This window comes from Biomphalaria glabrata, chromosome 1, assembly GCF_947242115.1.
Source record: "Biomphalaria glabrata chromosome 1, xgBioGlab47.1, whole genome shotgun sequence".
NCBI lineage: Eukaryota > Metazoa > Mollusca > Gastropoda > Planorbidae > Biomphalaria > Biomphalaria glabrata.
Window position 1 is genome coordinate 84207372 of NC_074711.1, and position 21261 is coordinate 84228632.

At 38.0% G+C, this 21261-nt stretch overlaps 1 protein-coding gene across 1 annotated transcript in view; it reads left to right on the top strand.

Annotated features, from left to right (window-relative positions):
* Positions 1 to 21261, top strand: part of LOC106079817 (transient receptor potential cation channel subfamily M member 1-like) — an 84921-nt gene that overhangs the window by 35192 nt on the left and 28468 nt on the right. The window contains exons 13-23 of the mRNA XM_056018245.1: positions 1537 to 1718; positions 2547 to 2799; positions 3701 to 3779; positions 9683 to 9720; positions 11081 to 11197; positions 13995 to 14138; positions 15648 to 15896; positions 18475 to 18649; positions 19334 to 19390; positions 19830 to 19844; positions 20705 to 20825. Of these exons, the coding sequence (XP_055874220.1) occupies positions 1537 to 1718; positions 2547 to 2799; positions 3701 to 3779; positions 9683 to 9720; positions 11081 to 11197; positions 13995 to 14138; positions 15648 to 15896; positions 18475 to 18649; positions 19334 to 19390; positions 19830 to 19844; positions 20705 to 20825 (1430 nt within the window). The remainder of the gene's footprint in view (positions 1 to 1536; positions 1719 to 2546; positions 2800 to 3700; positions 3780 to 9682; positions 9721 to 11080; positions 11198 to 13994; positions 14139 to 15647; positions 15897 to 18474; positions 18650 to 19333; positions 19391 to 19829; positions 19845 to 20704; positions 20826 to 21261) is intronic.

Consider the following 21261-nt stretch of genomic DNA (forward strand, 5'->3'; position numbering starts at 1 on the left):
AGTGTTTTATAATATTTAAGAAAAGAACTGCCCCCTATTCGGGCTCTCATACCTAATCGATATTAAGTGCACAGTAAATAGGCCTACTTCTATTTTCATGAAATACAAAAATAAGAAGCTAAAAACGTGAACAAAGTATTCACTGTACAACATTGTTCACCTTATCCGTGAGGCCCGTGCTTCCCTACGTTCGATCAAACAAAAACTGCAAACGTTGACTGTGGCTGTTGAAACTGTCAATAACTTTACAGATGCATTGCTTTTCGTCGCAATGGACAGTGTTTAGGCTTTCTATAACAGCTGGTCTCGCTATAAGTCACCTTTAAGCCTTAAGACAAGGGACAGTGTTTAGGCTTTCTATAACAGCTGGTCTCGATATAAGTCACCTTTAAGCCTTAAGACTAGGGACATTGTTCAGGCTCTCTATAACAGCTGGTCTCGATATAAGTCACCTTTAAGCCTTAAGACTAGGGACAGTGTTTAGGCTTTCTATAACAGCTGGTCTCGCTATAAGTCACCTTTAAGCCTTAAGACAAGGGACAGTGTTTAGGCTTTCTATAACAGCTGGTCTCGATATAAGTCACCTTTAAGCCTTAAGACTAGGGACAGTGTTCAGGCTCTCTATAACAGCTGGTCTTGATATAAGTCACATTAAAGCCTTAAGACTAGGGACAGTGTTTAGGCTTTCTATAACAGCTGGTGTCGATATAAGTCACCTTTAAGCCTTAAGACTAGGGTTGCAGGTGAGGCTTCCCATTTAGAGCCCCCTTTCCACACAAAACTATTCTCGATGATGACGTCTGCTCTGCTAATTGATATAATTTACTAATTAGATCTAAACGTTTTTGTTTAAGCTTTATAAAAAAAAAATAACTTTTGTGATACCTGATGGCTGATTGGTAGAGCGACTTAGCTTCCGTCTCGGGTTCAAATCTCCGTGAAGAGGACTGGGTTTTTGAATTGCGGGATTTTAAGAACCTCCCTGAGTCCTCCCGATTCTAACATGTTCCTTTTAATTTTAATTTACTTTGGAAATGTACAGGTTGGTCAATGGTCTAGCCACATAAATAATTATAGCTTTTATCTAGCGCTACTTTCATGCTTTCAGCACGCTTAGAGCGTTATGGTCCAATCTCTTTTGTGGACCAGGGGGAGAGGTGGGGTATCTGGGAGAAGGTTTTCCGTGCTGTCTTTAGGCACTCAGTAAACACAACTCTGCTCGAGTCGGGTGTCAAACTTCGAGCCCCGTCGAGCCCCCTTCATTAGGTAGCCAAGCCAAGTTCATACTTAGTCTCTCGACCACGCTTCATACCATTTTAACCGTCTGTCATAGAAACAGATTGACCTTTAGATCACAAGGCCCTTGAATGGCCAGGCCTAAATGGGCACTTGTAACAAGTTTTTGATTTCTTTTTTTTTTGTGTAAAATTGTAACGATGGAACTTATTATGTTTCTCCCTTATGCTGTATTTAGCCCGATTTTTATAAATATCTTCAATCTAGAAATGTTTTTCTTTTATTGTCTTTTATTTCTAGACTATTCTTGCACTGATATACTGGTCAGTCTTGACCAACAGGCAATCTCTCGCCAAGGTGTTGTGGAAAAAGACGAGCGAGCCAATAGCCGTGGCATTGGTCATTTCCAACATGTTCTATAATCTCTCGAAGAAGTGGATCACAGATGTAGACCTACAGAAGAACGTCAAACAGGCTGCCATGTTAGTGTCGACGTTACGCCAACTACTGAGTTATATCTTATGCATTTATTTGCGTTTCTCCTGCATTGAATATGTTTAATAGAGTTTGTGTATGTGTTTCTATGGTGACGGTTGTGTGAATGATGCAACAGAGGTGGCATCGTCGTCACTTGGTCTAAGTGGAGACGGCTCCAGAATGTAGGACTGAAAGGTTGTGTTTGTGTACTAAGTTAGATTTTATTAAAAGATATTATTACTTAAGTCTGCTACATTTATTTCATTGTTCACAAGTTGATTTTCTCTATATTCCCAAAAGAAGTTCTTCTTTTTCTTATTATTATTATAGCTTTTTATATAGCGCTACTTTCATGCTTATAGAATGCTTATAGCGCTATTATCCAATCTCATTTTTGGACCAGTGGGGGGGAGGGTGATAACTGGGAAAAGGTTTATCCGTGCTGCTCGAGTCGGGTGTCGAACCTCGAGCCCCCTTCGTAGGTAGCCAAGCAAAGCCAAGTTCAAACGTACTTTGCCACTCAACCACGCTTCCCACGTTATTGGAAGTTTTATTAGTTAAGATATTTTACGCCCAAAACGGTCTTGTTGTCTCCCAGCAGTTCGGTGCTTCAAGTCAACGACCAGTAACAACAACAACAACAGCAATAATAATAATAATAATATAACTTAACTTATAGGGCGCTGTTGACAAACAAAATGTAGGCTCGAGGCGCTGAGATATTATTACAAACATAAACATGAGAGCTAAAAAGAAAACAATGCGTCATTAAGCTCTTTATTTTACTTGATACATTATTTTATGATGTATCTTTTCATTTTTCCATCGGAAAGAGATTTCGGGACACTAGCCATTGAGGTCATGGACTTAACTTTCAGCGACTCGACCCTTCTAGCCTACCACGCCTTGGTGAATCCCATCCAGGAGTTCAACGACCGGAACGTGGTGGACCTCGCCATGATGGGCAACAACATCTTTTTCATTGCCCACCCGTGCTGTCAGCGGTCCATGCGTGAGCGTTGGATGGGCCACATTCGACTGAAATCGTTTGGGAGATTTCCCATAACTATACCAGAAAACATTAAGGTAAGTGAAGTTTGGGGTGCTTCCTACAAACAATATCCGAGAATATTTTAATCAGTGAAGTTTGGGGTGCTTCCTACAAACAATATCCGAGAATATTTGAATAAGTGAAGTTTGGGGTGCTTCCTACAATCAATATCCGAGAATATTTTAATAAGTGAAGTTTGGGGTGCTTCCTACAAACAATATCCGAGAGTATTTCAATCAGTGAAGTTTGGGCTGCTTCCTACAAACAATATCCGAGAATATTTTAATCAGTGAAGTTTGGGACATTTATACAAATATTTTCTGAGAATATCTAGCTGATTTTTGGGACATTTCCTACAAACTTTTTCCGATAACAAGTCGTAACAAGTTGTTTTTTTATGCATTTAAAAAGTAATCACGGTAACATCACCCAGATACCCCTTCTAGCTAATTGTTGTTTTTTTTTTTAAATGGATTCTTGTTTATTTCAGGTACAACAAATAATTGAGCAAAATTTTCAGCTTGATCCGAAATTGGGAGTGTGAGAAATAACGTGTGCAAATATTTTTACCAGACAGACAGAAAAACAGAATGAATTGATATAAACTTTGTAACAATTAGATCTAGCTCTTTCTCTCCTAATTAACGATACCATCGTTGATTTGAGCCCAATAAATTAAATTAATTGTTGGTTGTATAAACTTGTATTTGTGTTTTATAAAAAGAACATGCATTCTCCTATCATTCTATACCAAAAGTAATGTTTTCAGATTACAAACAAAAATTTTATTGAAGTTTAATCATAACAGGGTAGAATGTACAAATGGGAAAAATGAACAATTCTGTCAGAACGTGGAAAATAGTTACGGAGAAAAAAGAGCTAGTAACTCCGTTAGTAATGGCAGTTTTCTTAAAGTTTTCTCCACTTTGTGTCCAGATATTGCTCTGTGTATTTCTGGTGTTTCCGATGTACTTCTGGCTGACCTTCGACAACAGAGAACAGAAAAATCTGGCAGGTAAAAGTGTATCTGTTCTGTGTGGTCTTACAGAGATCAAAATAAGCCTATCTGGCAGGCTGTCGTTGGAAGGGATAGACTTGTAAAAGTAAAAAAAAAAGTTCCCCTTTCAGACCTTGTGGTCTATAGGGCAGATGATGTAAAGGTCATCTGATTCTGTGGCTTACTGTTAACGAGGGTGTCATGTGGCCAGCACAACGACCAACCGCCTTTACTTGTCACTTCTCGAAATCATCTGCCTTGTGGATTTGATTGTTCCGTTCATATAAATCAGACAGTACTAACATGCAATAAAATGAGACGTTGTAGATATAATTTTCTAGAGTTTCATTGTTTTAAACTCGGAACTTGAATCAATCAAAATAAATACAGTAAATACGAGTCACACAAGGATACTATAATGTTAATTATGATCATATAAAACTAACCAACTTCTTAACAAACAAATATTCGCATTTGATTAAGAGTAACAATCACCAAATTGAGAGACATTTCAGGATAGAAGACTTAAAAGTAAAGCACCTTTAATACATGCAACACTGAACTATATACTTCAAATACAAAACAAAATCTAAAAAAATATTTAGAATGACGCAAAGATAAAGGCAGATTCCTTGCTCCACTGCTCGGATAGATTTTTGTACAAATACTCCTTAATCCTAGAGCTATTAGAGCGTGCAATGGGTTGCCTGAATCAGCAAGGAAAATCAACGACTTGGCAGAGTTTAAGGTATTGATAAACATGTATGACTGGACTGACCTCAGGACACGGGTAGATCGTTATCATCTTTTTTTGAAGTAACGTCTGCATTTTATAAGATAAGATAAGATATCTTCGTACCAAACTAACGACATCTAGCTCTCACTCTTTATCTTCTTTATAATCTCGTCGCCAAACTTTTTTAGAACCTTCCTTCCACGCAGACGATAATTTAGCCTTCACCTTTCATTTTCCGCCTTTATGTGACCTCACCTAACTCACGCACATAGAACTGCACTCAAGATCATCTGATCATGCAACTTCACATTCTTGCGATTAGCCTTGACCTCTGTTTCCCGCCTACACGCGTAAGCGTGACAATATACATCTAAATCTCAGGATATGGCTTGTTGAAATAATAGACAATAGTAAAAAGTCTAATTGTTATTTTATACGGTTTTACAGTACATCATAATCTTCTCAATAAAATGTTTTAAAAGAATTCATTACAATTTTTATGTTGTATTTAAAGGGATTTTTTGTAATACAGTGGTATATTGCTCAGGCCTTGCTGTTGACTGTCGTTGAATTGTAAGCTCCAAGCTGCTGTCGAACTGCTTGGTTTGAGAACTAAATCGCAGTAGATTTAGAAGTTCTTTACTTGAAATAACTTGAGTAACTTCATTGTGACATTTTATATTAAATATAACTTATGACAATATACACGCATATTTCAACTTGAGATAAAATGAAATCAATGTAGTAGACTTTAGTAATAATATAAAATGTTATTTTGAAACAAAATCTAACTCACTATAAAAACACGTCATTTCACTCTGGCAATCTAGAGTCGCATGTCCTGTACAACACATCTGATGACAATACCGCGTATCTTCCATCATTCCCACTAAATGGCTAACCTCTTCCTACCTTCACATTAGAAACACACTCAAACACACAGTCCATAAAACACCTCAGCATTCGAACGATTAAGAATTTGATCAAGTCGTTGTTCGACCAAATATCTCACTGAACACGATCACAGTTCCACGGCTCCAACAACGGGGGGCAAGCCGGCCAAAAACGATCTCTAATTAGTAAACAAATATTAACGCTTCGGTTTGATTTGATCTGCCTCTAATGGAATAATCATTTGTTTCAATTTTATATTCGCTTTAATCTGTCAATTTCAATGTTTACGAGTCCAAAGCCAGTCATTGGTGAACAGAACAAGAGGAGGTAACCAAAACGATTATAGAACCGAGAAGGGAGATAATGGCTAAACAGAATGTACATCACGAATGTTTCGTACTTCGCAGGTGTTTAGGTTTAGATTATACTTATCTACATTATATCTTGTCCTTAGAAACACATTATATTATTTGATACACAATACACTTTTGGTGTTCGAACGACCCGGTTGTCGAAAAATGTATAAAACAATTTGTATGGCGAGTACCACAGCACCTAAATAAGGTGAAAGGGAGGTAACACATACATTTCTTTTAATAACGCTGAAATGTATGAAAGCGCTGGGTTATGCCTCTTTTAGGACATTATCTCATAATTTGAAATACAAAAGAAGAGTGTTATAAAGTGAAACATTTCAATTATGTTGTTAATGGGGTATTTTATAGTGAATTTACAGTTATTTTAATAGTGAAACTCCACTGTAGTGAAATGCACATCGTGAAGCAACTGTCCACATTGTAATAATAAAAAAAAAGGTTATAGTCTTCATGGCCTAATTCATTGAATGTATAACCATAAAGTTGGGAAAATATAAAGTGATAGCACAGGTCGTGTAACCAATAGCATACATTTCTCCTATCTTATTAGTCATAGACGATCTAGAAAAAAAAAAAAATATATATATAGTTCGTCCATCGTGGTTCGATGATGACCACTTTTGTCATCCAGGGGGGCTGAGGGCTTTGCACTGGGGTTTTGTGCTTCCTCATGTGGCTGGTGAGACCTATGTGAGCCCGGAATGTTCGGCTGCACACTGGGCAGGTTATTCCAGCTGGAGCTAGTGTCATTGGCCTTGCTTTTCTTCTCTGGTGCTTTTCTTCTGCCAGCGCTGTTCTCTTTTCCTCATCAACCTGTGCACCAGTTTTCAAAGCGCGACGCCATGATGCTCTGTCATGTGCCTCTGTCTCCAAGGTGGCTGGGTCTATGCTGAACGCCTTCAGAGAAGCTTTAAGGGTGTCCCTGAAGCGTTTTCTTTGTCCGCCTTGCGAGCGCTTTCCTTCCCTTAATTGGCCGTACTATAACTTGGATCACTCTAGCTGTAATAATGTAGTCTTTACTGGTTGACGTTAGCGTGGGTTTCTCTATGTGTAGATAATTATTCACTTGCAAGTGCGTGGAGTGGAGCTTGAATTGTGATTAACTTACATCTACAAGAAGTCGTTTAAGACATACATAAAAGGCCAATATGAGCAGACATGTAGTTTAATGAACATAAAGAATACTAATAAAATCCAGCCATATGCCTCTGGCCATACAAATACCACAAAATATATCCCTGTATAAACACAATAACTACGGTACGTTAAGTATCAAAATACAGTATCTTATGTACTCTACAAAGCTCCAAAATTAAATATTATAAAATAAAAGTGGGCAAGTTCTCCATTCAGATCTTGTGATCTATAGGGCAGATGATGTAAAGGTCATCTGTTTCTTTGGCCTACGGTTTACGAGGGTGTCATGTGACCAGTACAATGACCAACTGCCTTTACTTTTCCCCAACTAATGCCAGGTAACTATTAGAGCTAAGGGGACTAAGTGGCGCCCAAAGATCCCGAAATTTAAAGTCCTAGAACTTCACCAGGATTTGAACCCGGGACCCCTGTTCGGAAGCCAAGCACTTTACCGCTCAGCCACCGCGCCTCCAAATTTATATATAGAATTCTCTTCGTTGCCCAACCATGCGGGACACCTTGATAAAAAGTTATGGAAAGATAACTCTTTTATTTCTGTAAGTCGGACTAGAGTTACTCCACGTAACTTTCAGGGTGAGACTCAAAAAAAAAAAAAAGGGGCGTATGCTCATGTTATAATAACCGAAAAGTCTCTGGTTTGTTGTAAAATGTTTTACATGTTTCGGATGTTCCTTCAGAGTTGAAGATAATTACTTCCTAGTCCAAACCTCCCGCAGGACGACGGGGGATGGGAGCGGGCAGGGTTTGAACCCGGGACCATCGATAAATCTGAACGACAGTCCAGCGTGCAAACCGCACGACCAGGCAGCCATCCACGCGTCCACTCCCTGCAACAGGTATCCAACTTTCCTGCACTGGAAACAAAGAACCCACTGACTAACACATTCTCTTTCACACACAAGCAAGACTTTAACATTCAGTTCACACGACGTTCACATCACATGCAGACTGTTCACAGTCCTTTTTATAACCTGGGAATACAATAAACAAAGGGATATAACTCTTTCATACCAAAGGTACAACAAATAAACAATACAGCAAATCTCTCCATGCATTCCCCTGACACGTCCAGCGCTTACTCAAGTGTTAACTCTTTCTCTCCTAACTGACGATACCAACGTTGGTTCCACCAGAATGTGGTAAATAATTACGGAGAAAAAGAGTTAACTTGGTTGTTTGTTGCTTTAAACCTTACAACCTCTTTAACTATACTGTCTTATTCTGGCTGCCCGATCCATGCTGTAATGGCTTTTTTTTTGGAGCATTGGGTCTTCATAACCTTAGATACGTGCTCTATTCACCAATGTTTAGTGCTCTAAGTCCAAGAGCAGGGCCGTCCTTAGGAATAGGCAAACTTGGCGGCTGCCTAGGGCCTCCAATAGTTGGGGGCCTCACGCAGGATCTGTAAATATTATTTCCGAGAAGAAATCTCGAAACTTGTCCTTAATGGTGGAGTACACTAGGTTCTTGATAAATAAAATAATTTGTTTGTTCTTTATTTTATTTTTCTATTTTATTGGGGCCACCAAATTCACTTCGCCTAGGGCCTCTAAATGTCTTAGGCCGGCCCTGCCACGGGTACTAAATTAATAGAGCCAATGTATGTTCTAACTCTTTTTGTCCGTAATTATTTACCACATTCTGCTGGAATCAACGCTGGTATCGTCAGTTAGGAGAGAAAGAGTTATATAATTGTTGTTATTCGCCATTACGAGTTTTCTTTTTTAAGACCATTCTTGAAACTGTATTAATGTTCCTCTTTCAGACCTTTCTTTCCATAGGGCAGTTGATGTTAATTTAAGGTATACAATCTTGACCAATTTCTTTGAAAATTTTTTCATGTCGACATCTTGGCGTTATTTACTAAACAACCGGTCTAGCAGATTCCCTGGTCATCTAGATCGTACATGTTTTTTTAACCCACTTTGTACTTTTGTTAACCTGCCGAATGGACCCAATTTGCAGTCGAGCGTGACATGGAGATTATTTGTTTGGGCGTGAAATATCATCTCAGCAAATGGAGAGATATAAAAGAGAAATTGGGGATTTTTTTTTATTATTTCTTTGGGCCACTGGAGATTTCCTTCTGATCGGAAGTATTGGGACAAAAGTACTGTCTTCACCGAAAATCGCATTCAGTAAAACAAAAAGACTAGACTAGAGCTCTGGAGCAGTCAGATTCAGTTTATATTTACTAATCCACTTGATTTACATTACCTTACATCCCCCGGCGCCGTTCGGCGAATGGGGTGGCATACTGTTTCTATAAAGATCTGTCACTGGCCACGTCTGCAACCTGTTCCCTACTGCTTTGAGGTCCTCCATGAAGGCGTGCCTCCAAGCTATACGCGGACGTCCCTGATTGCGCTGTCCTCGTTTTCGCCTCCATGTCTTTGCGTGATTCATTCTGTCTCAGGGTATGCTATCCTTTATCACCTTTTCGCATCCACGATCCCTTTCACCTATCCCTTAGTGTGCCTGACCGTTGGGGCACCACACATGATCTTTAGACTGTCTTTCTCCGTTCTTTGACCTTGATTAAAACCTCTTGCAATGATAGGCCCGTCCATTCTTTGATGTTTTCCCATCGCTTTCTCTGCCTCTCCCATCGCTTTCTCTGCCTCTCCCTTCTTCCCTATGTTATAGGAAGCTCTTCACGAGTACTCATTTAATATTGACTCGTTTTATAGTTACTATACTAGTGAGTAGTCAATGTATTATTTATTAATTGATGTATTCTTCATTTATTCCTAAAGCTGATGACTCCACAGAAGAGAAGAAAAAATTGCATAAGGTAAGACATTTGATTCGTTTTGTTTCCGTATTGGGACACACTAGTATGAATACATTTTATTAATCACGTTTGAATTGAAATTCAAGATAGCTCAAGACAGAAACAATGAGGACATCTTCAAATATTTCTTTTTTGGCCCAAAGACAGAAGAAAAGTCTAATTGTTTAAGTTGTAACAACAGAATATTTATAATTATTTTGTGTACTTATTTAGTCAGATTTGGATAAGGTGTCTTTTTTAGAAGTGTATGTGTATGGTCTGTGGCATGTCATCTCTTCGTGAATCTTTTAAATATGTTAATATATGAAATTAGTTTTTTTTTGGGCTATTTGGGCATTTATCTAAAATATTCATATGTTTAGCTTAAATTATATTGTTTTCATGTTAATTTTAGACTTCGATATAAGATCTTTTTTCGAACAAATCTATTCCTGAAATGAAGGGGTAAGGATTAAATATATTGAAACAAATAGTACGTAAGGAATAATATTTATTGAAGTCAATCTATCCGATCAAGTTTTATATCAACATTACATGTTATTGTATTGATTTTCATGCCAATTGTTCAATTCGTTGTCCCTAATCATTAAAACTAATAAATACTCAGCTAGTCGTTAATCCTTAAGTGCTTAAAATAAACTGGACCATATTGCAGTAAACATATTGTAAAAATAACTGAAGGGAGGCAACTCAATGAGACATACATTAGGATTTACACAGAGACGACAAACGCATAGGACATCTGCCTTGAGCACAGGATCTTCATATCGGTTCTAGACGGAATCGTCTGTGAATCGTGACCAGTCTGTACTGTGTTATTGTGTGTATCAGTCGTGTTTTATTGAAATAAAGCCTTGTTGCTAAGGTTATGAATTGATTTAGTATATTACAATTTATTTCAACAAAACACGACTGATACACACAATAACACAGTACAGACTGGTCACGATTCACAGACTACGATAATGCGAACACGATTACAAATACTAGCACGATTACAAGCACGGGTAACACACATGTTCATTTAACGATCACTCCACAACTCAACGAGGTATATATGTGTTTATTTACATGGAGACATGACAAACACATAGAACATCTGCCCTGAGTACAGTATCTTCATCTCGGTTCTAGACTTGGGAGGAAATCGTTCCGTTCTCCTCTTTAATGTCAACATCCTTCCCAGTCTAGTCACTAATAGTGCGCACCTTCTGCACTATCTTGGATGGCGTTGTGCATGGCAAGGTTATAACAATATGTTATAAACATGAAAACTCCGATAGACAAGAGAAATTTGTATAAATGTATTTTATTTTTATTCATTTTACATTTTTCATCGTTTTATTTTGTTTCCCTTAAGACGAATCTCAAAAAGAAAAAGCCAACCTTTTACAACGATCCGTTTTCATCAGTTCCAATATGGCGACGAGTATACTTCCTGTACACAGCGCCAATCACCAAATTTTGGATCAATCAGGTGGGAGACTATTAGATTGTCTTAATGAGATGTATGATTGTCTTTATGAAATCTTGAATTGTCTTAATGAGATCTTTTGTTTGTTTTCGGAAGATGTTTGATTGTTCCAATGAGATGTTTGATTGTCCCAACAAGATATCTGATAGTCCCGATGGGATGTTTGGTTGACCCAATGAGATGTTTGGTTGTCCCATTGAGATGTTCGGTTGTCCTAATGAGATGTTTGGTAGTCCTAACGAAATGTTTGTTGGGAATCCGGAGCATAAATTAAGCGTATTCCATTACGACAATCATCTTCAACCAAATATATTTTAGCCCTAAATTCAAACAATCCACTAAACGAATGAATGAAAGTATTATATGTATTTCTTAATGTAGTGCGTTAATATGAAATAGAATTTTAAAGAAAAAAAATGTTCTATATACTTTAAAGCAGTGTTTCTCAAACTGAATAGGTGTTTGACGAACTACTGGAAGAACTAACTAGAAGATTACTACATGAATTAGTCTCCCTAAAATAAAAAGCAAAGTGTCCCGCTAAATACTCAAAATGTGCTAAGTGTTCGTTTCAAAAAATAAGTTTTGGAAACACTGTTTTAAAGCAATATGTAATGTATTACATCTTCTATAATTAAGTGTTTTTTTTTTCATGACTCTGAGAAAAAGGTATCATTTTAAACCACATATGAATGTAAGCGAGATAGTCTCTGTTAAGTTCGTGGCACCACGAACTGCCCAGCACTGAACGTCCAATAAACCTTTGACATCATTTCATGTGCTCCCTTCGAAACTGTTACCACCATCACACTCCCCCCCCCCCCACAACTACACCCATCCCCACGCCATCATTCCCTCATGGTGCCAATACAATGTGTCGTCAATCTACAATGGCTCTAGCTAGACAGGAGAAAAGAATGTATGACCGAGTAGCTTTAAATGATTCTAACGTAGAGGGCTTGAAACAGGGATGCAAATCTTTTTCGGCATGAATGGGGGGTGGAGGGCTTCAAAAAATCGTGGAGTCTAAAGAATGTGATTCCTTAAGGCAGTGTTTCCAAAGCTTTTTTCTTTAACGGAATTTTTTTTTCAAAGCTTATATCAACTCACTATGTCTGTCTGTCTGGTAAAGTGTGTACACGTTATTTCTCCAAAACCCGTGCTCGGATCAAGTTGAAACTTTTCACGATTATTCATTGACATAGACAAGACATGAATTTTTAAAAAAGTAACCAAATAAACAATTAATTATTGATAATCAATTATTTTGTTTAACAACAACTTTGACTTAGACTTATGTCCTCCCGCGCCGTTCTGTCGATGGCAATGTCTGAAGCCTCCTCCCACCTGGTGTCCACTGTTCTGAGGTCCTCCATGAAGGTATGGCGCCAAGTTACACGAGGACGTCCCTGTTAGCGCTTTTCTCGTATTGGCCTCCATGTCATCGCAACTTTTTGTATGCGTAGTTCATTTTGTCGTAGAACATGTCCCGCAAACCTCATGCGACGCTCTGACACAACCTCACTAAGTGTTCGACTCCCAGTTCGGCATAGGATTTCCTTGTTTGAGACCCGATCTGTGAAACTGACTCCCCAAATCCGTCTCAGCTATTTTAGTTGAGCCACATTTAGTCTTTACTCAATTTTGACAGACGACTTCCATGTCTCACATGCATATGTTGCTGTTGGAATGACTAGTGTGTTGAGAAGGTGTATTTTTGTCTCGAGTCCAATGGCTTGGCTTGTCCAAATAGGCTGCAGCCTTTTGAAAATGCTCCGTGCCTTTCTTATTCGGCACGCTACATCATGGTAGGCATCCCCATCATTTGTTATGATGCTGTCAAGGTACGTGAACTTGTCCAGCTCTTCAAGCTTTGACTCGCCAAGTCTGACGGGGACACCCTTTGCCTTATATCCCACTCGCATAATTTTAGTCTTACCCAAGTTTATGCGGAGGCCAATTTTGGGTGCCTCTCTGTCTAGGCTCTCCGTCATTTGTTGTATGCAATTATTTGTAGCCCCGAGTAGTGCAACGTCATCGGCGAAGTCCAAGTCCGTCATTCGGTTTTGTTCACGCCACGAAGTACCACAGGGCAGTCTGGTTCATTGCTCTCCTCATTATGTAGTATGTAGTATGTAGTATGTAGTATTATGTAGGAGGAAGAGGAAGGGAGATAAGATGCTGCCTTGTCTCACCCCTGTCTCACACCTGTCTCGATGCTAAAAAACTCTGTTATTCTTTATCTCTTTCTAATGCACCAACAAGATTGACCGTATATTATAACAACAAGGGAAACTAATACATCAGTATTCACAGATATGGCTAAATTTGTTTGGTTTAGCGCCTTTAAATAATTGTTAACGCTATTTCTCCCTCACTCCTACTCAATTAGTCAATGATATATTTGTATTTAATTATTTTGTGTGATATCGATTAAAGGAAATAACTGTCATATTATTGATAGATATAGTTTTAAGGGCGGAGTTCTTCCCCTTTTGATACACTTTTTGTTTGTAAAGGATTTTTTATATTTTACTTGTTAGAGAGATTAATTCCAGGGATGGCATACTAGCTAATTATTCAAGTAGTTCGTGGAACACTGGTTCAGCGGAACACAGTTTGAGAAACACTGTCTTAAGGCTACGTTATGAAGCGTGGGCAGATGTTTGGAGTGGCCAGTAAGCTATGCGTCACGGAGTAGATATGTCCCGCGTGCTTTGGGTTGGGTATCACTGACTTAAGACGTTCTAATGGACACTGGCTTGAAAAGGGCGTAACTAACATTCTTCATTCTCAACAGCTGTTTCTCCTGGCCTACCTCGCCCTCTTTGCCTACGCCTTAATGATTCCATACTGTGGTGACCAGCTCATCAACACGGTCCTCTGTTGCTGGACGTTTGCCATCTTGGTGGATCACATAGTCGCGACAACCAGGAAAAAAATGGTGAGTATTGAACGAAACCCTGACATTGCCAGAATGAATAATGGTCTATCAATTGTCTGTCTCTACTGAGACATACACAATGAAATCGATAAGGTCAACAGGTTTTGGGCTGATGCTCTAAGGGTCACTGCGTCGAGGCATTGTGGAGTTTACTTATTTTTGTGATTGAGGTCTGCATTTATGTCTTTGAGTTATGTGATTGAGGTCTGAACTTATGTATTTGAGTTTGTGATTGAGGTCTGAACTTATGTATTTGAGTTTGTGATTGAAGTCTGAACTTATGTATTTGAGTTTGTGATTGAGGTCTGAACTTATGTATTTGAGTTTGTGATTGAGGTCTGAACTTACGTATTTGAGTTTGCTTTTGAGGTCTGAACTTATGTATTTGAGTTTTGTACAAAAGTTTTTAAAATGTTTATGTTATATCTGTGAGTTTTGTGATTGAGGTCTGAACTTATGTATTTTTGTAGAAATGTTTGTAAAATGTTTTCGAATGTTCCTTCAGAGCTGAAGATAATTTACTTCCTAGTCCAAACCTCCCTCAGGACGACGGGACCCGGGACCATCGATAAGTCCTAACGACAGTCCAGCGCGCAAACCGCACGACCAGTTTTGTGATTGAGGTCTGCATTTATGTCTATATTTTATCTCTGTACTTATGCCTTTGAATTTTATGATTGATGTCTGTATTTATGTCTTTAAGTCATGACATGAGTTATGACTTAAGGTATGACTTGTACTTTAAGTGTGAGTGACACAGAACGCACTAACACGGAGATGCTCAGATTTGAGTCCGTGAGCAGTACTTTTATAATACGACGCTCCCCCTTTGGCACCCACACACGATTTCGTAATAGTACAGCCATATTATTGATGTCTTTACCAGTGGCGTAGCAAAGTATTAGGAGGCAGCCCGGGTTCAAGAATGTATTGCATGCCTCGCCCTTTAAGAAAATAGAAGGCTTAATAATAATAATAATAATAATAATAATAATCTTTATTGTCCGTATGGAAATTTGTCTTACAATGTGTGCATTACACCAAACAAAACATTATAATTATAAAAAATATATGTAGGCTTATCAATGATTCTACAATGGACACGCTAACATATACTAATGCTTACAAGTAATAATATAGGATTATAGAGCATTGAGAAAGCTAAAAGCTAAATAAAAACATTTGTTAAACATATTTCTAATAGTACAGATTTAGTTTGTCTCAGCTATTTCATAATAGCATGACTAATCCAAACTAATTGATACACTTACACTTAATATAAGATTTTTAAAAAGTATTTTAAAAATGTTTTTCTTGTTTTTATTTTTCAAAAGTATTTTTATATTTTTTATTTTTCAGAAGTGTTTTTTATATTTTTTTTATTTTTCAGAAGTGTTTTTTATATTTTTTTTATTTTTCAGAAGTGTTTTTTTATATTTTTTTATTTTTCAGAAGTGTATTTATATTTTTTATTTTTCAGAAGTGTTTTTATATTTATTTATTTTTCAGAAGTATCCATCTCTGGACTTGTTTTGGCCAATACAAGACATCCTCGTTGACACCATCATTGTGGTTCTCTTGTTGTACGACGTCCTTGCCCACAACCACTGGATGCTTCAGTACCTTCCAAACATCGGCTTTGCGAACTACAAGCTGATACTGGCCGTTTGCCTCATTTTCAGCTACTTAAGAGCGTTGAGGTACCTCTTCCCCGTGAGTCGTGACCTGGGACCGATGTTAGTCAACATTACTCTCTTGGTAAGAATGCTTCAATGTAATACAGAAAGAGATGGGATGAATTACTTAGATTTAGATGTCCCCGCATCGTTAGGCGCATTGGACGGTAAGCTTGTCTCCACAAAGATCTGTCACTGGGAAGGTCTGAAGCCTCCTCACACCTGGTGTCCACTGCTCTGAGGTCCACCTTGAAAGTGTGGCGCCATTTTTAACTCTTTCTCTCCGTAATTATTTACCACATTCTGGTGGAATCAACGCTGGTATCGTCAGTTAGGAGAGAAAGACGTGGACGTCCCAATGCTGGAAATATCAAATGGGTTGTTAGCTTTACTATAAAAAAATAAATAATAAAAAAAAAAAGACCTATTACAACTCACAAAGTTAATTTGAGTTGAGCTTAGTTTGCTTGGTAGAGAAAGGAATTTATTATGATAAGGAGCGAATACAGCAATAAGATTACTCTAAGAATGGACCGGCCTATCTCTCTTGATGTCCTGATAAGAACAGCTACTACTGCTGACCGAGTCCTAGTGTTAAGGAAGGCCTGAACCCTGTCCTACAGCGTCACAACCTATAGGCAGTTTAGACCAATGGCTTGTTTTCACGTCGTACAGACCTCTGACGTTATCCGTGGGCTTTAGAAACAGATGAGCTCAACATCATCTGCCCTATAGATCGCAAGGTCTGAAAGGGGAACTCTACATTTTTTTTTATTTAGAATATATTTTTATAACCCTAGTGGCGGACGGAAAGGGTTAATGTGTATGCGGCCTACTGAACACACATGATTCAGGCCAATCACACAGGTCAAGGGTTGTTGAACAAGGGACATTACTGCTAGTTCACGCAAATATGACCCATGTTGTGGCCATGTGATCGAGAGCCTTCACTGACTAGCGACAGTGTGTAACAATAGACAGTAGAGTCCAGGACAGCAAGGCGTAAGGACTGTGTCATGGTACCTAGTGAGTCCTTGAAAATGTAGCTGTACGAGTCTAGAAGTAGACAGAGAAAGACTTGTAGTGTTTAGTAGGCAGTTCTATTGTACAAGAAGGCATTTGAATCTGATGTAGCCAATTGTGTTGTATTGGCTTTTCATGTATTAGCCATTAAACCGCCACTTTGTTACTTGAAGCTCTTGTTGTCCAGTGGATGTTTTAGATTTGGTGTTGTGTTTAATAGTGTTTGCAGAAGGCCTGATAGAGAAGAACGTAACAATATGGATGTTCCCTCGGAGACATATCTCTGACACTACTAGGATAGATATTGACGAGTGAGAAATACTTTCCATTGAAGTTCCCTTGAGAAGTGTCTATTGACTAATTACTGACATAATTTTATGCATATTCACTATCCTCATATGGTATTGTATACTCTTCAGTCTTTCAATCTCCAAGCCTATGATTTTATTTTTCCTGTTTGCGTTTTAGTTTTCAACGTTACGATTGAAATTCAATAATGTCAATAATTTTTTTTTTTTTTTTTACCTTTTTTTTTGTCAGTTATTACTATGGATTATTGTTGTTATCTGTCCTTAGTAAGTCGATCTGGTTAGTTTTAATATATGCTCAGTCTTGACTATCAAAGCATACCTGTCCTGTTAGACTAGATCTAGTTGTTGAAACACTCGAGTACGATTTACTAAGTCTACGACTTCGTATACCCCTAGACCACTTTATAGTCACAAATAAAACAATGGAGCACGAAAGAGCCGCAGCTCTGGAAGGAAAGCGAGCCAAACAAAGAATGTCTGGTTCCTCTACCACCTAAAACAAATGTAATCTTTACCTGCGATGTATGTTAACGGGAATGTCTCTGTAGACTAGGGGCTATACAGTCACTCGAAGAGAGATTAATCCATAGTCGTTCTATCAATAAATTGCATCCATCAGATCATTTGATAAGACCTAATTATATAATTATATTTAATAATAAATTACAGATATTACCTATACCTTATACCTAATAAATGATTATATTAAATCACTCTATCTGTTTGGTAAAAAGTTTGAATACACCCTATATGGATTTCCCAGATCAAGCTGAAAATTTAGACCAGAAAAAGAATATTTATTGTGCCTTAACAAAACACGATTCCATAAAAAAAAAATAAAAAAATAATAAAAATTGGTCAATTAATTACTGGTAATAAATTATTTCTTTTATAGCTGCAAGGGAAATTAATACTTCAGTATTAAGAGAAATGTCTAAATATGTTGAGTTTTGTCCCCTTAGAATAGATGGTTGTACAAGTCATTTCTCCCACAGCCGTTGTCGGATCAAGCTGAAAGTTTCCTCAATAATCTATTATACCTAACAAAACATGAATCAATTTAAAAATTAACTAATTAGTCAATTAATTATTGGTGATAAATTACTTTGCCTGATAGTGGAAAATGAAAATTAATTCTACATCATTGAACACTTTTTTTTTGGTCTTTTTTTACAAGTATTTTTCAATATTGTGCTTGCTTTAATTAGTATGATCTTTACTCTCTTTCTCTCTCTCTCTCTCTCTCTCTCTCTCTCTCATGTTCTCTTTCTGTAACTAAAAAAGTTAATAGTTTATATAGATCAATATTTTGTTTTTCTCTTGGAGACCAGGAAAGATTTGTTCATTTGGTTTCGCCTTTGGAGTCTGTGCCTAATCTCTGGCGCCCTGTCTATTCAGTTCGTCGTCTACCCGGCACAAACTGTAGACATTTACGCAATTGGACGAGCTTTTGTGAGAGCTCTGGTGGGTCTTTTCCTCACAGAATACGCTGACATGGAAGGTAAGATAGCACTCAAAATGATAATTGATTATGTACTTTAAATGTCTATTTATAGTGTATATAATTTAAACATCAGACCGGCACATCTACTGCATTAAATTAAATGATCGCATTATGTCAATGTTGTTGATGACTAGTAAACCTTTTCTCTGTCTCCATAGTAAACCTTTTCTCTGTCTCCATAGTAAACCTTTTCTCTGTCTCCATAGTAAACCTTTTCTGTCTCCATAGCAAACCTTTTCTCTGTTCCATACTAAACCTTTTCTCTGTCTCGATAGTAAACCTTTTCTCTGTCTCAATAGAAAACCTTTTCTCTGTCTCAATAGAAAACCTTTTCTCTGTCTCCATAGTAAACCTTTTCTCTGTCTCGATAGCAAACCTTTTCTCTGTCTCTATAGCAAACCTTTTCTCTGTCTCTATAGCAAACTTTTTCTCTGTCTCCATAGCAAACCTTTTCTCTGTCTCCATAGTAAACCTTTTCTCTGTCTAGATAGCAAACCTTTTCTCTGTCTCCATAGCAAACCTTTTCTCTGTCTCCATAGTGAACCTTTTCTCTGTCTGGATAGCAAACCTTTTCTCTGTCTCCATAGCAAACCTTTTCTTTGTCTGGATAGAAAACCTTTTCTCTGTCTCTATATTAAACCTTTTCTCTGTCTTCATAGTATACCATTTATCTGTCTCCAGGTGATGCGGCCTGCTCCAGTCTGTATCAGACTACTGAAGTAGCTCACACGTGTAACGGTAAGTAGATTGCACTTTCTGGTGAGTCACTTCAATGCTACCTGTAGCTTCCACGAAGGTTGACTATAGAAATTGACGACTCGCTTTCACGGGCTGCATAGAAAAAAAAATATATAAATAAACACAATATCATCAAATCTAGAGAAAAACAAGAAAAAAAAAGAAGACAAAAAAAAAAAAAAAAAAGAGATCATCTAAGGGGAATAATTCACATGCACACACACTCACACACGCACACACATCACACTCGCACAGCACTGTGTCAAGGCCGGATATACCCTGCAGGCCATAGTTTCGACATCGCTAATCTTAGAAGAAAAAAAAAACAGGAAGAAAGAGAAACAGGGACAAAAAGAGATTGGGGGGGGGGGAGGGTTGGAAACAGTTGAAGAGCTTATAATGAGAGGACTGTCTATAAACATATCACTTCATTTTTCAGCCTCTTCACTGAACCGTAAGTTCAAATATTTTGTTTTTCCTAAATTATTTGTTTACTTATTGGTGATTAAGTGTCATCCCAAACTCTCTTGTGGTAAAAGCGTTGGATTAGAGAGTAGGAGGTTTAATTTTTAAAATGCAAAGAAAATAAAACAGTATACACTGGCAGTAACCTCAATAAACAAAGAAAAGATAGTGCTTTTCAAAGACATAGACATCAGTAGAATACAATAGGACTGGTTAGGGCTGTCTTTAACGAACGTTAACTTCCAAAACTTTTTGTTTTGTTATCCAAACTTCCCGGCAATCCAGTGTCGAGTTTTCGGGGCTACTTTTGTTGTTGCTTTTGTTTTAAGTTGATGTGTTTTTTTGTTTTTTTTTTAAGTTTCGTTTTGACTGTCAGAAAAAAATATGACTTTTCTCCTTTCGCTGGCTAAAAAGGAAGAACTCGTCAACACTGTGAAGAGACTTAAACTGGTTTGGTCATATTGTCAGGCTTTATCAAAAGTCGTTCTTCAACATTGACCTCTTGACCACTCAGCTCGAAAGCAAACTTTTAGCACTCGGCCACCATTTTTCATCGTAACGTGGTAATGCTATGTCTAATACCCTATAAAAAAACAAAGCACTACGAACAAAATATTAGTGCAATGCTTCTCAAACGTTTACTTTTGACGAAACCCTAGACCCCAAAAAAACAACGTATTCACCCACCTTAACCCGAATGGTGATCTAAGGGGACGCTACAATACTCCACACTTATAATTTTCTTAAACGTTGTAAGATCATTCTCGTGTTCAGCAAGACTTATTGCCCTTTTCTTTGATTGGTAGAGCTGGGCTTTAATTATTTTTTTCCCCAATGATTCTCAACCAGCATATGTTCTCGCAAGACTTGAGCAGTGCCCTCACGGTTCCTGGATCAACTACTTCCTCCTCATTCAGTACCTGCTCATCACACGTCTGGTCTACTACACTCTCATGTTTGCTATATTTGGGTAATGTATTTACTTAAATTGTTGTTTTTAGAGATCAGGTGTCGATAATTTTCAGTAACATTGGCGAGAAGTAAAGAGAGAGAGAGAGAGAGAAAATAGAAATGAAGATAAAATAATGAAATAAAAAGAAAGAAAGAAAAGAATGTGAGAGTAAAAAGAAAAAGGAAAAGAGAGAACGAGAGAGAGGGAGAGAACGAGAGAGAGAGGGAAGGAGGAAGAGAGAGAGAGGAAGAAGAGAGAAGGAGGGAGGGAGGAAGAGAGAGAGAGGGAGAGAACGAGAGAGGGAGGGAGGAAGAGAGAGAGGAGGAAGAGAGAGAGAGGGAGAGAGGAAGAGAGAGAGGAGGAAGAGAGAGAGAGGGAGGGAGGAAGAGAGAGAGAGAGAGGGAGAGAACGAGATAGAGAGGGAGGGAGGAAGAGAGAGAGAACGAGAGAGATG